General features: G+C 38.9%; 1 protein-coding gene across 1 annotated transcript in view; it reads left to right on the top strand.

Moving 5' to 3' along the window:
• The window catches only part of LOC126253530 (condensin-2 complex subunit D3-like), a 161,618-nt gene that overhangs the window by 130,428 nt on the left and 16,926 nt on the right, over positions 1–14,264 (top strand). The window contains exons 8-9 of the mRNA XM_049954913.1: positions 3,227–3,515; positions 5,051–5,222. Of these exons, the coding sequence (XP_049810870.1) occupies positions 3,227–3,515; positions 5,051–5,222 (461 nt within the window). The remainder of the gene's footprint in view (positions 1–3,226; positions 3,516–5,050; positions 5,223–14,264) is intronic.

Genomic DNA, 14,264 nt, shown 5'->3' on the forward strand with positions numbered 1-14,264 from the left:
GGAATGGATGGTAGCTATCAAAGTGAAGGTACTGTTGTTTGTTTGTGGGTTTGATATGGACAGAGGTGTTGATGTGAGCTTCAACAAGATGAAGGTCAACATCCAGGAAGGTGGTTTGGGTTTTGGAGAAGGACCAGGTGAAATTCAGATTCGAAAAGGAGTTGAGGTTATGGAGGAAATTAAGGAGTGTTTCTTCACCATGAGTCCAGACCACAAAGATGTCATCTATAAACCTATACCAGGCCAGGGGAAGCAGCTGTTGGGTCTTCAGGAAAGCCTCCTCCATGCGGCCCATGAAGAGGTTGGCATAGGATGGAGCCATCCTGGTTCCCATGGCCGTTCCCCTGATTTGTTTGTAGGTCTGGCCTTCAAAAGTGAAGTAATTATGGGTGAGGATGAAGTTGGTAAGTGTGATAAGGAACGAGGTTTTTGGAAGATCTTCGGGTGGGCGTTGGGAGAGGTAGTGCTCAAGGGCAGAGAGACCATGGGTATGTGGGATGTTTGTGTAAATGGATGTAGCATCTATGGTGACAAGAAAGGTTTCAGGTGGGAGAGGAGTGGGAATGGATTTGAGGCGTTCTAGGTAGTGCTTTGTGTCTTTGATGTAGGATGGGAGTCTGCGGGTGATAGGTTGGAGGTGTTGGTCTACCAGAACGGAGATACGTTCTGTTGGGGCTTTGAAGCCTGCTACAATGGGACGGCCAGGATGGTTCCCTTTGTGGATTTTGGGTAATAGGTAGAAGGTAGGGGTATGTGGCTCAGGTGGAGTGAGTAAGTCTATGGAAGCCGTTGTGAGGCCTTGTGAGGGACCTTGGATTTTTAGGATTTTCTGCAGCTCAGTCTGGATGGAGGGAATGGGATCCTGGGTAACAGCTTTGTAGGTTGAGGTGTCGGAGAATTGATGCAGTCCTTCTGCCACATACTCCACATGGTCAAGTACGACAGTTGTAGAGCCTTTATCTGCCAGGAGGATGACAATAGAGCGGTCTATTTTCAGCTCCTTAATGACATGGGATTCAGCTGGGGTGATGTTGGGGGTTGTTGGGATGTTCTTCAAGAAGGACTGGGAGGCAACACTGGATGTGAGGAATTCCTGAAATGTCTTCAAGGGATGGTTTTGGGGGAGTGGAGGAGGATCCCTTTGAGAAGGCGGTCGGAACTGTTCTAGACAGGGTTCAACACTGGGTCTAGTATTTGGGGGCTGTGTTTGGGTAGTGAAGTGATATTTCCAGTTGAGGTTCCGGGTGAATGAGAGGAGATCTTTAACCAGGGCAGTGTGGTTGAATTTAGGTGTGGAGCTAAAGGTTAAGCCTTTTGATAGAACAGATGTCTCTGGAGGAGAGAGGGATCTGGATGAGAGGTTTAGAACTGAATTGGGACTGGTGATATGTGGCATTTGACTGTGGTTATAGTTGAGATTTGGTCTGTGTGGGGTATGTGCTGGGATGGGGAGATTGAGTAGGGTGGCTAGGCTAGGTTTGTTGGCTATTAGGGGGGGTTTGTTGAAGGTTCTGTTGTGGTTGGTGTTTGTGAGGGATAGGGAGAGGAACCCCACTTCTTAGGTGTTGCACTAGAACTGTGGATAGTTTTTTCAGGTGGTGTGTGGCATGGAACTCAAGTTTGCAGCTGGCTTCTAGGATGATGTTCCTGAGTGTGTTCTCCAAGCAAGGGTTTGAGAGGTGGAGGACTTTAAAGAGAGATAGGAGCTGATGGGAGTGGTGGTTACATGAAGTAGTGTGAGATTCAGGACAAGTTGGGTAAGAGCTAAGGATTGAAGGTTCTGGAAGTCCAGGAGAGACTGGTGGAAGGAGGAATTGCACCCAGAGATGGGAACTTTTAAGGTAAGTCCTTTAGGGGAGATTCCAAAGGTTAAGCAGAACCGGAGGAAAAGTATGTGGGATTGCAGTTTGGCTACGGTGAATGCATGTTTCCGGAATGAATGTAAATAATGTGGTACAGGATTAGGGTACATAGTGGTAACTGGTGGGTAGGGAAATTAAATAACTAAAGTTAAAATAGTAATCATAAGAAGGAATAAAACACGGAGGGAAGGACGAGAAAGAAAGAAATTGTGTTGGTAATGTTGAAGACCACTAAATAAGAAAAATACGGAAAAAGTTGACCAGACCAAGCAAGTATGTCCAGATCAGGGGAAAAGAACACATGTTGCTCAAAAATAGAGATAGCGAGTGGCGAAAAAAAGATCGCGTGTGCTGCAAAAGAGATCGCGTGTGCTGCAAAAGAGATCGCGCGTGCCGCAAAAAAGATCGTGCGTGCCGCAAAAAAATTCGTGGGTGGCGCAGAAATGTCCCAAAAAAATTTTCCTGTGGCAGAGAAAGGTAGCCAAAGGCACAAAAATATCGCCAGTAACAAGAAATCGACGGAAATGGAGCACTGGTCAGTCACTTTCCTCTCCCGCAACTATTATTATATTACTATCTACCTCTCATTCACGGTAACAAATGGGCAAAAAACATATGCTGGATTTTGTTTATAATGGCCCTAACATTGGTGAGGTTTCTCCTTCCCATTTGCGTATGGTTTCTCCTCCTCATCACTTATGGCCAGCACTCAATAAATATCACATCTTGCTTACATTAAGTTGTCTCATAGTTAACTGTTTGTGTAAAATGTGACTCACTCTTTCAGTGGTGACTTGACATCATACCTTGGAATGTAGATTGAATCTATCAGACATTAATATAAAAAACTAATGCCATCCATTGTCTTGTAAGTGTCACAGAATTTCTGCGAATCTCTGCTAACTAAATATTACATTTAAACAGTGCTCAGTAACCTACTGCTAAGTTATTGCCTCTCCTTCATCTAGTATACAGCTCATCACAGTGGAAGCCCTTCCACTACTTCTCATAACCAACATATTCTTGAAACATAAAATGATGTATTAATTATATGCTTTCATTCTATGTCATTCTTAGAGGTGCAACAGATGAACAGGAAGAATCATTTTGAAAGCTGTGTTATTTTAAAAGTTAAAAGTGATCTCTCCCTTTTAAGTTTCCAGTAATCATGCAATATTTAATTCTGTAAGTTCTTTTTGCTTCATAATGGTGAAAATATGAGAAATAACTCTAACTGTTTATTTGAATTGATACACTTACACTAGCAGCCTGCAAATTGTAGCCCTTGTGAGTAATTCTGAATAAACTTTATTAATAGTCAATTTGTTTTCCACAACAGTGTTTTTTTTTTTTTCTTTTCTTAGGTATACTTCAATGGTTGAGCCTTTAATCCCGGATATTTGTGTGTGTTTGAAAGATCCTAGAGAAAAAGTGAGGGAAACTGCTCTTGTGCAGTTGATTCAGCTCTTGCAGCAAGATTATTTGAAGCTGAGGGGCAGCTTTTATTTCAACATTTTCAGTATGCTTTGTGATAAGGACAAAACTATTGTTGATTCCATAATTTATTTCATCACCGAATCATTGTTAGTGAAGAACAAGAACATACTTTACCAAAATTTTGTTGCTGGGCTCTATTATTACAATAAATGTGAGGTATGTATTTACTGATGAGTTAATTTACTATGCTGATGATTGAAGAGTTATCATGCTAAAGGGGCTAAGAGCCACTTTTGCATAAATTGTGCTTTGTGCTTAATTAGGTGGTATGTGAACAGGGCTTTCACATTTTAAAAGGGCTGCCTCCAGTGTTTGCTGATGTAGGTGCTACAAAGGCCAGTAGATGGCACGAGAGGTAACTCCTATGACTTGTTCATGCTAAGTGGGGTCAGTGCAGAATGTGTTGTACAAGCTAGCTGTACTCAACTTAGAGAATATACCGTTCTGCTTGCTCCTGCCATTTTGTAACATATCTCTTGTGTGTCTTCATTGGCGGTAAAATAGATAGTGAAAAAGATATGAACAATTCAGCAAAGGGAAGTAACAGAAAAACTGGTAACTAAAAGAAAATGTGGCTAAAGATGGGGATGCATTTTGTTACTGATGTAGTGAAAATTATAGCAACAGCTTGCAATAAGCAATCTTTTAAAGTCGTCCAGGTGAAAGGCAGTATTTTATGGATTTTCAGCAAGCAGGTGAAGTGATTATTAACACAACTGAGGTTAATATAAGTTCTGCCTCGTGGATTAAAACCACCACGCCTAGAGTAATTCAGATAAAAAAGACATTTGGCAAAATAAAGGGATGGGAAATGATGAGAATAGACGGTGAAGTGAAGATTTCAACTCTATCACATTCAGTGAGGTTACTGGTGAAAACGATTGTATTCAGAGAAGAAGACACACCTCAAAAGTATGATGGAATACCTACCTGAGGTGCACAAAAAATTACATTCTTGCTAGTTGAATAAAGTTTATTCTCAATAACCTAAAAAGTATATTTTGTTACTTTGTATATTAGCATGATGACTCTTCACTTACGAAAAAAATACTAACTTTGATCAGTTTAGTTCTCTCATGAATTTTGTGCTGCTAATTTCCTCCAGTATTATTTTTTAAGTATTTATCTTATGATAAAAGCAGATGTAAGGATACTTTTTGAGAAGTCAGTGAGCACAGCTGACAGTTTTCAACATCGTTGTACAGATATAATGTGTCTTTTTAGTTTCTGAAACATATGCTACACAAACTACTAATCTGAAATCATTGATTAGAATGATCATACTTTCTTTTTTTCAAAATACTACATACGAGACCCTACTGCACTTGAAATTATTAATAAGATATTACATTTTTGTTATTATTATTGAGTCACTAATTTTATTGAGACATATGCCAAACTTTATCTTTATTTTAATAAATGTTGATGACTTTTTCCATTGCAAAAGTAGTAGTTTAATTTCCGTGATGCATATTTCTCTATTCTGTGTCATGTTTTGAAATGTCCCTCTATATCAAGATTCGAACCTGTGAAAGCAGCGAATAATTGTTATTAGAACATCTCATATATACTCTGTTACTTTTGCATGTTCACTACTTTAGAGAAAAATATTGCATTTGGTGTTTTTGTTGATTAAATTAAAGAATAGCAGACAGCTGACACATAATTTTATCCTTTTTCAATGCTTAAAGACAGAAGATATGTTTATGAGAACAACACAGACGCAGAAAGAAGCTGAGGTTTTCGATTTATCTGGTGAAGATAATGCAGAAAAGCGCATGACACTATATAAATTTATGCTTGAACACATGACTGATGAGCATCGTTTTAAGATAACCTATAAAGTGTGTATGGACATTCTCGGTACGTGTTTTACATTTTTCTGTTTTCTTATGTTAATTATTCATTAATTTTGAAACTTAACTAATCAGCTTTTTTCCAGTAATAACTGTTTCTCAGCATTCTTTGTGTTGTGTTCTCCTTTTGTACACATGGGTGGACAGAGACACATACCTTTTATAGCTCTCCACTGATGTGACAGCAGTAAATACATATGGAAATATTTATATGGATTTGACTCTTCATTGTCAAGCATACAAAGAACCAACCAAAGATTCTGAGCTGTGTGATATGGCTAGCCTTTAGATCTCATACTCTTAGAGTTCTAAATGCAGCTACTACAAACACTTGTCCATGGACACAACTTAACACACTGTATAGCAGAAGCAGAAGTAGAACTCGAACTCAACTCCAGATGGAATTTGTGTGCTTGTTCCTTGTGGCTGTATTTCATAAATGTTGCATGGTGATGGCACCTCGCAATGCCAGGAAGTGTGGTTCAAGCATAATCCAGATTGGCCGCACAGTGATGCTTTGTGGATGTGCAGCGTCTTTGAGGTGGTTGACTGCTGGTGTTGTGAAATGTCAGTGATTGATGACACCACATGCCCCCCCCCCCCTCCCCCTCCACCACTCCCAACCCTCCTGAACATCAGCACCAGTGTCGTGTAAGAATGAGGTGAATCCCAATGGCAGGGAAGACAACTGAACACTGACACAATTGTGGTGGTAGGAGCCAAGACTGTAATAGATGCCGAGCACCAACCTAAACCCCAGGATTTGCCATGATTGTCGCTGGAAATGCCGACCAGAAAACCGGCCACAGGGTGCATGCCGGCATCTGTAGGTGCAGGCGCAGGCATTGACACAGATACTGTATGTTAATGAAGCAAAGCTGTGCCAATACCTGGAGTTAGTTTTTTGGTAGAGATTCTCCTTTCCCTTTAAAAAATTAAAAAAAAAGTTTCTTTTCATTTTGCACATTGTCTTCACTATATAATGTGTCTCTTTGATTCAGAGGATACTAATTGCTATACAAAATTGCTTTTTTTGATATAGTTTCACGTCACAGCCTGATGCCGAAGTGTCTATTTTTTTATATTGGACATTGTTTTGTGATATTTAATTCCTCAGTAACATAATGTAAAAATTTGTTGGGCTACAGTGCAAAATATGGTCACAGGCTACTTTAAGTTTTGTTCATAGTAAGTGATTGTTGCATACTAGATACAGCAAACATATCGAAATTGTTTTTAAAACTGGAATGAAAGCCATATCTCACTGCAGTGTAGAGAAAATAAAAGTTGAAGTATTCTATTTGAATGCAGTTGTGCTGAGCAAATTGCGTGTGTGCAACACATGCAAGTAGCCTGCAGCTCAGTCATGAACAGTTTGTGGAAGTAGACATATTATTCTGCCATTAGCACGTCTGCCGAGTCAGCACAGTATATTCATTATGGACAACTGAAAGACATTTTTAATGGCAAACTTGTATATCTTACATATCCAAACATCCAATACTGAAGAAACATTGTCTGCGACAAAGTAGCGAAACTAATATTGTTTGTTTGAAAAGTTATTTTCCTGTAGACTTTCGCATTTGTATGAAGAATTGAAATGTCAACCTTTGCTATTATAGGATGTTACCTATATTGAATATATCATAGACACTATAAAACATGTTCTGCAACGGATTTCAACAGTTCTGCGAATTCTCTTTTTCTTTCACAGCTTCAGAAAGGGCTCTTCCACAACCCTTGTAGAAGTTTGTAAAGCTATATAGTCAACATTGTTAACAAACTGCATTCCTGAGCCAATATAAAATGATTAAAAAAAACCACAATGTTTTTGGAACAAGTGACGTTACCCTATCTGTCTTGGGAATATTAATGGGAAAACACATCAGCATTAAAAAAAATCTGGTTTGATGTGTTGTTGCTACAAATCCTGTTCTTTATTGGGTTGGTAGCCATCACTGATGCAAATTATAGATTCGTTATGATGAATGCAGGCTCCTACAACAAAGAGAGCAACACAGATGTTTTTGATGAGTGCCTCTTCTGACATGCAGTAGAAAATGGAAGACTAAAAACACCTAAAGAAGAGTGTTAGCCAGGATCTACAATCAAGTGCTATATGTTTTCTTAGGGGATGCAGCATTTTCTCTAAAGAAACATTTAATGAATAATGTAAGGAAAAGATGTACTGCTGCTTACCATAAAGATGACATATTAAGTTGCAGACAGTCACAGTTAAAAGACATTTACACATTAGCTTTTGGCCACAGTCCTCATCAGAAAAAGAAAGAGAAAAACACACACACACACACACACACACACACACACACACACACATTTATTCATTCATTCACTTTCATTCACACATGCAAGCACACCTCACACACAGCCTCGGCAGCAGCTTTCTGTGTCTTGTGTTTGTCATTTCTCCATTTTCTGAGGTTAATTATGTGTTTCAGTCTTTATTGAAAGCTTTTTGAATGTATTTTCTTGACAAAATGTTCTGAGAGTAAACTACATTGCAACAGAATACGACATTTTAGCAGTGACAGTAACTTTATTAGTTTGACATGATAATTACAGTTGCCCAGTTTGGGAAAAATTACACAAGTGTGTTCAGGCTGTTAACTCAAATTTCATAAAAATGTTGGTTTCAGTGCCGTATGGCTGAACAGTTTATTTATTTCTGTATAGTATGCTACTGTGGTATTGTTAGAATTCTGGTTTATAGTACGGAAGGTCTGATGTATCCTGAAAAACAAAGAAATAAGAGAATGATAATTATGTGACAGGGATGCATGTGTGACATGTAGACTTTTACCTCGAACACTGACTTAACTAGGGTAAATGATTGTTGCCAAAATGTGTTAACCATTTTTATACTTAAAACTGACTGCTTATTGTTGTCATAGTCATCATTGTGTAAACTAGCACAGAATTCTGAGCAGTATAATGGACTTCATGCAGATCTAGTATCTAAAAGACTTTCTCAAAAGCTTCCGCCAGATAATACTGGACAACAAAATTTAACTTTTTTCATGCTTTGGAAACAAAATGTGAATTATCTTATGAAATTGAGGGTGCTGAATATGAAAATGACAATAAAAATGCTGGTTTGGTTCGAGTTAAGGTTGTGGTAAAGGGTGTTTTATCTTGTGTTAATGAAAAATAAACAGGAGTGTACACAATGGAAGTGATAAAAATGTAACTTATCTGGATATTACAAATGGCACCTTTTTGCCTTTAGTTTGTATTGTGGGTCTGGAACACCACTAGCAATTGTAGAACAATGACAAGCAAGCATAGACTGGCTCCAATGACCCTGATCTTGTTTTTCCATCGTAGATATCACTTGGAACTGTTCCCCTTGTTTGTAGCTGACTGCTCCACACTTTTCTGGGGAGAAGTCTATGTGTGAGTGTAACACGTGTATTCTTAGACACACATGGCACCCCATTGCTTGGTACAATGATATAAGGTACTCCACTAAGTCCTTATAGTTCTGAGCCCGAAAGTTTCCCAAGAAATTTGTGACCACATTTTGGAAATAATACCATGCAATCTTCTCCTTATCTTGTAATGTATATCAAATTCAGGATCAGTGAGGAGTTCTTGAGTTTAGGGTCCAATAAATGAGTCGCTCATTTCCAAAACGTCCTTTATCCAATTTTCGTGGAAATTGAGTTATTGTTACCGTAGCATTCATCAATTTTTTTTACGTCTTATTAAACTATGGTTTTCCTTCAAAACATCCTTTAAATCACTGCAATTTAATAATAAAATCCTGAAATATGCCTGTTTAGTTTGAGAATGTCCCTTATCCAATCCAAGTCCCTTATCCAATCCAACATGGCCGACTCATCTACCATTAATTTTTGTAACAAAACAACCTGTATCCTTTGCCTTTTTCTGAGCAGTGTGTCATTTTTTTTTCTTTCAAAAGTGACTCTTACACACAGTGCAACTACCAACCATTTTAATTTAAAATCATTGTGTAGGGTATTTTTCCAGTGAAACATGTTGTGGTAGAACTGGTGGTCAGCCGAAGCTAAGTTTCATTTACTGTTCACGACAGGTTATGTTTTTTGTTTATTGTGAAGTTGGTGCCTGTTTTATGTGTTTACCATGGCATTTTTGCTATTGTTAAAATCCTTATCAATAATTGAAATTAGGCTGATTTTAAGTGTTGTTCTGCATTTAAAGTAAGCTTCTTGTTTTAAAAGTGTACTATACAAGCAGTGTTGAAGGCCTAGGTTGATAAACTTTGTGGTTAACCAATGGAGGAACTACAACCTAAAACTACTGAACAACAGGTTATGGAGGGACCGAAGATAACTCCACGCCAGAAGAACAAAGGAAGGAAACGTATAAAGGATCCAGATAAATGGAAAAAACAATAGAGAGGTGGAAACTCTACACATCAAAGACTTGCAAGACTACCACAGTGCCTTCATTCTGATCAAGTTTTTAAGTGTAATCAGCTTACAATGCAAGATGTTCATAAGTTTCATGGAGGCTTTTATTCTTCTAAGTATAAAATTGATCAGGATAACTATATGCTTATATATCTAAAAACAAAGATGATGTAACTTACCAAACGAAAACATTGGTATGTTGGTAGAGACACTAACAAACACAAACACACACACAAAATTTAAGCTTTGGCAACCCACGGTTGCTTCATCAGGAAAGGGGGAGGGAGAGGGAAAGACGAAAGGATGTGGGTTTTAAGGGAGAGGGTAAGGAGTCATTCCAATCCCGAGAGCGGAAAGACCTACCTTAGGGGGAAAAAAAGGGACAGGTATACACTCGCACACACACACATATCCATCCGCACATATACAGACACAAGCAGACATATGTAAAGGCAAAAAGCTTTTTGCCTTTACATATGTCTGGTCTGCTTGTGTCTGTACAGGGTTATTACAAATGATTGAAGCGATTTCACAGCTCTACAATAACTTTATTATTTGAGATATTTTCACGATGCTTTGCACACACATACAAAAACTCAAAAAGTTTTTTTAGGCATTCACAAATGTTCGATATGTGCCCCTTTAGTGATTCGGCTGACATCAAGCCGATAATCAAGTTCCTCCCACACTCGGCACAGCATGTCCCCATCAATGAGTTCGAAAGCATCGTTGATGCGAGCTCGCAGTTCTGGCACGTTTCTTGGTAGAGGAGGTTTAAACACTGAATCTTTCACATAACCCCACAGAAAGAAATCGCATGGGTTAAGTCGGGGAGCGTGGAGGCCATGATATGAATTGCTGATCATGATCTCCACAACGACCGATCCATCGGCTTTCCAATCTCCTGTTTAAGAAATGCCGAACATCATGATGGAAGTGCGGTGGAGCACCATCCTGTTGAAAGATGAAATTGGCGCTGTCGGTCTCCAGTTGTGGCATGAGCCAATTTTCCAGCATGTCCAGATACACGTGTCCTGTAACGTTTTTTTCGCAGAAGAAAAAGGGGCCGTAAACTTTAAACCATGAGATTGCACAAAACACGTTAACTTTTGGTGAATTGCGAATTTGCTGCACGAATGTGTGAGGATTCTCTACTGCCCAGATTCGCACATTGTGTCTGTTCACTTCACCATTAAGAAAAAATGTTGCTTCATCACTGAAAACAAGTTTCGCACTGAACGGATCCTCTTCCATGAGCTGTTGCAACCGCGCCGAAAATTCAAAGTGTTTGACTTTGTCATCGGGTGTCAGGGCTTGTAGCAATTGTAAACGGTAAGGCTTCTGCTTTAGCCTTTTCTGTAAGATTTTCCAAACCGTTGGCTGTGGTACGTTTAGCTCCCTGCTTGCTTTATTCGTCGACTTCCGCGGGCTACGCGTGAAACTTGCCCGCACGCATTCAACCGTTTCTTCGCTCACTGCAGGCCGACCCGTTGATTTCCCCTTACAGAGGCAGCCAGAAGTTTTAAACTGCGCATACCATCGCTGAATGGAGTTAGCAGTTGGTGAATCTTTGTTGAACTTCGTCCTGAAGTTTCGTTGCACTGTTATGACTGACTGACGTGATTGCATTTCAAGCACGACATACGCTTTCTCGGCTCCTGTCGCCATTTTGTCTCACTGCGATCTCGAGCGCTCTGGCGGCAGAAACCTGAAGTGCGGCTTCAGCCGAACAAAACTTCATGACTTTTTCTACGTATCTGTAGTGTGTCGTGACCATATGTCAATGAATGGAGCTACAGTGAATTTATGAAATTGCTTCAATCATTTGTAATAGCCCTGTATATGTACGGATGGATATGTGTGTGTGTGTGTGTGTGTGTGTGTGTGTGTGTGTGTGTGTGTGTGTGTGCGCGAGTGTATACCTGTCCCTTTTTTCCCCCTAAGGTAGGTCTTTCCGCTCCTGGGATTGGAATGACTCCTTACCCTCTCCCTTAAAAGCCACATCCTTTCGTCTTTCCCTCTCCTTCCCTCTTTCCTGATGAGGCAACAGTTTGTTGCGAAAGCTTGAATTTTGTGTGTATGTTTGTGTTTGTTTGTGTGTCTATCGACGTGCCAGCGCTTTCGTTTGGTAAATCACATCATCTTTTTTTTTTTAGATATATTTTTCCCACGTGGAATGTTTCCCTCTATTATATTCATATCATTAACTATATACTTAAATATACTGTGAGTGAAACACCTAAACGAAGGAGAACTAATGAAGATGAATAGAAACAAATCACTGAAAATTGGAATCACTACTGATCCCACATACCAAATCTGGAAACACTTCTTTGGTTTGAGTATGTAAGAAACCCTTTTGTGGCTTACTTGGTGTTAGTGAGAAAAGAGCTCAACGAGAGTGTAAGATACATTTCCACTCCATAAATCTAGCTGTAGAGAATAGAGGAGGAGACCATAAGTCTAAGCTGTTTGAGGTTAAAAGGCATTCTGTAAAGTCACTTATAGAGAGCCTCTGCCCACTTGAAAAACATTATTGCAGAAACACCAGAATTACAAGACAGTATTTTTCGAGCTATCTTTCAATGAGTAAGTTTCACAAGGCTTAAAATTCAAGAGCAGAAAGTTATCTTCAAGTTCCATATTCATATTTTTATGAAATATTTGTCAAAGATTGTAACTTAAGCTTTGGCTCTCCTGCTGTGGACAGGTGCTCCAAATACATCCAGTTTCAGTTGAAATTAGACAGCGGGGGCAAATCGGTTGAATCTGATTTCAATCTCCACAAAAAGAGTGCAGAAGCATTATTTAATTTACTGAAAAAAAAAAAACGAAATCACCCTTCCTTTGCCAAAAGAATTTAGTTTTGCCCAAAATCCCTGACCAGGCAGCTTACTATAGTCGACAGTTCTATTTATTTAACTTTACTATCTGCCAAGGTACATCTAAAGATAAGCAGACAAAAGACCGTTTTTTTATGTATCACTGGACAGAATTGGACTTCAAAAAAAGGTTCGAATGAAATTGCATCAGCAATTTTTCATAGGCTAAAAAATACTTGCTTGGAAGGAGTGACCACTGTAAGGCAATTGCGGATGGTTGTGGAGGACAAAACTGGAACAGTTCATTGATGATTATGCTTCAATATTGGTTGGTAAATGAAGCACTGCCAAATATTAAAGACATTGTTTTAGTATTCCCTGTACCAGGTTATTTGCATGTGCTGCTTGAGTGTGTATTTGGCAGAATTGAGAAGGAAATTCAAAATTATGACACTATTATTAAGCCTGAGAAATACATTGAAATATTTAAGGAATGTGGAACTGTTTTCAATATGACTGAGAGCTGTAATATTTTTGACTGGAAGAATGTAAGTGAAAATTACGAAAAGAAGCCTGGAAATTGGTACTATAAATTTTCAAGTGCTAAAAGATTTATTATAACACTAGGCAATGTGCCAACCTGTGAAGTACTTGTTGTAGGAGAACCTTGGTATAACACCAATCTCGGAAAGGTGAAAAAAAGTACTCAAACCTGGATTTAAAGTTCAAAACTTTGAACTACCATTAGTGCTACCTTGATTAACAGTAAAAGAGCTGAAAGTGAAAGATGTCAACAAGCTTCTGACTCTTCACTTTGCGGAACACTGGGCTCAAAATGAAGACCTGGCCTTTTACAAAAAATATTATATTCAATCCAGTACAGAATAGAACTGAAAAACAATATGGTGGCGAAAATGCCGGTGGACACATGGACGATGAAAACGGCTTTTAATTACTTCACAGCAGTTAATAGAACAAATCCAGATTTAAATAATTAAATGACTACCCTTAAGGCACTTTTAAAATTATGTTTTCTGTAATGTGTGTAGGTTTAATGTAATGTTATTTTTTAATAATTTTCTGCTAAATGTATGTTTCTATCTGTTTCCCTAGCTTAACCAGAAATTATTTCAGTTGTTTTAAAAATACCTACAGAAGCTGTTTCCACAAAAATTAAATTATATACATTTACTATACAAACATTTGGCATTTCTCTGCAAAGAAAAGTGAAATAATTGTCACAACAAGGAAGAAGAATAGGCCAAATGTGGATATAACTTGTGGAGGGGAAAAACTACAAGTGGTAGAGAACTTCAAGTACCTGGGAAGCATGATTGAAAGTAAGGGGGGAAACGCAATGGAAATAAATGAAAGGTGCAGAAAAGCAGGGCAGTTCTACAAATGCATTAGGGGGCTTATTTGGAGCAAGGAGGTGCCACAGAAATCCAAGGGAATTATATACCGAACCTGCTTTGTCCCCATATTGGCATACGGAAGTGAGACATGGGTAATGCACAGAAGCGACAAAAGTAGAATACAGGCTAGTGAAATGAAGTTCCAGAGGAGCAGGTTGAGTGTAACAAGACGAGACAGATTGCGAAATGTGTATGTGAGGGAAAGACTAAAGGAGGAACCAGTACAGGACAGGATAGAAAAAATCAAGACTGCAGTGGTATGGACACATGAAGAGAATGGATGAGGGAAGAATTCCAAAGAGGATGTTTGATCTGCAACTGGAGGGGAAGAGGCCCAGAGGAAGACCAAGAGATAGATGGGTGAAGGGAGTGAAGGAATGTGTGACGAGAAGAGGAG

This window comes from Schistocerca nitens, chromosome 4 (genome assembly GCF_023898315.1).
Source record: "Schistocerca nitens isolate TAMUIC-IGC-003100 chromosome 4, iqSchNite1.1, whole genome shotgun sequence".
NCBI lineage: Eukaryota > Metazoa > Arthropoda > Insecta > Orthoptera > Acrididae > Schistocerca > Schistocerca nitens.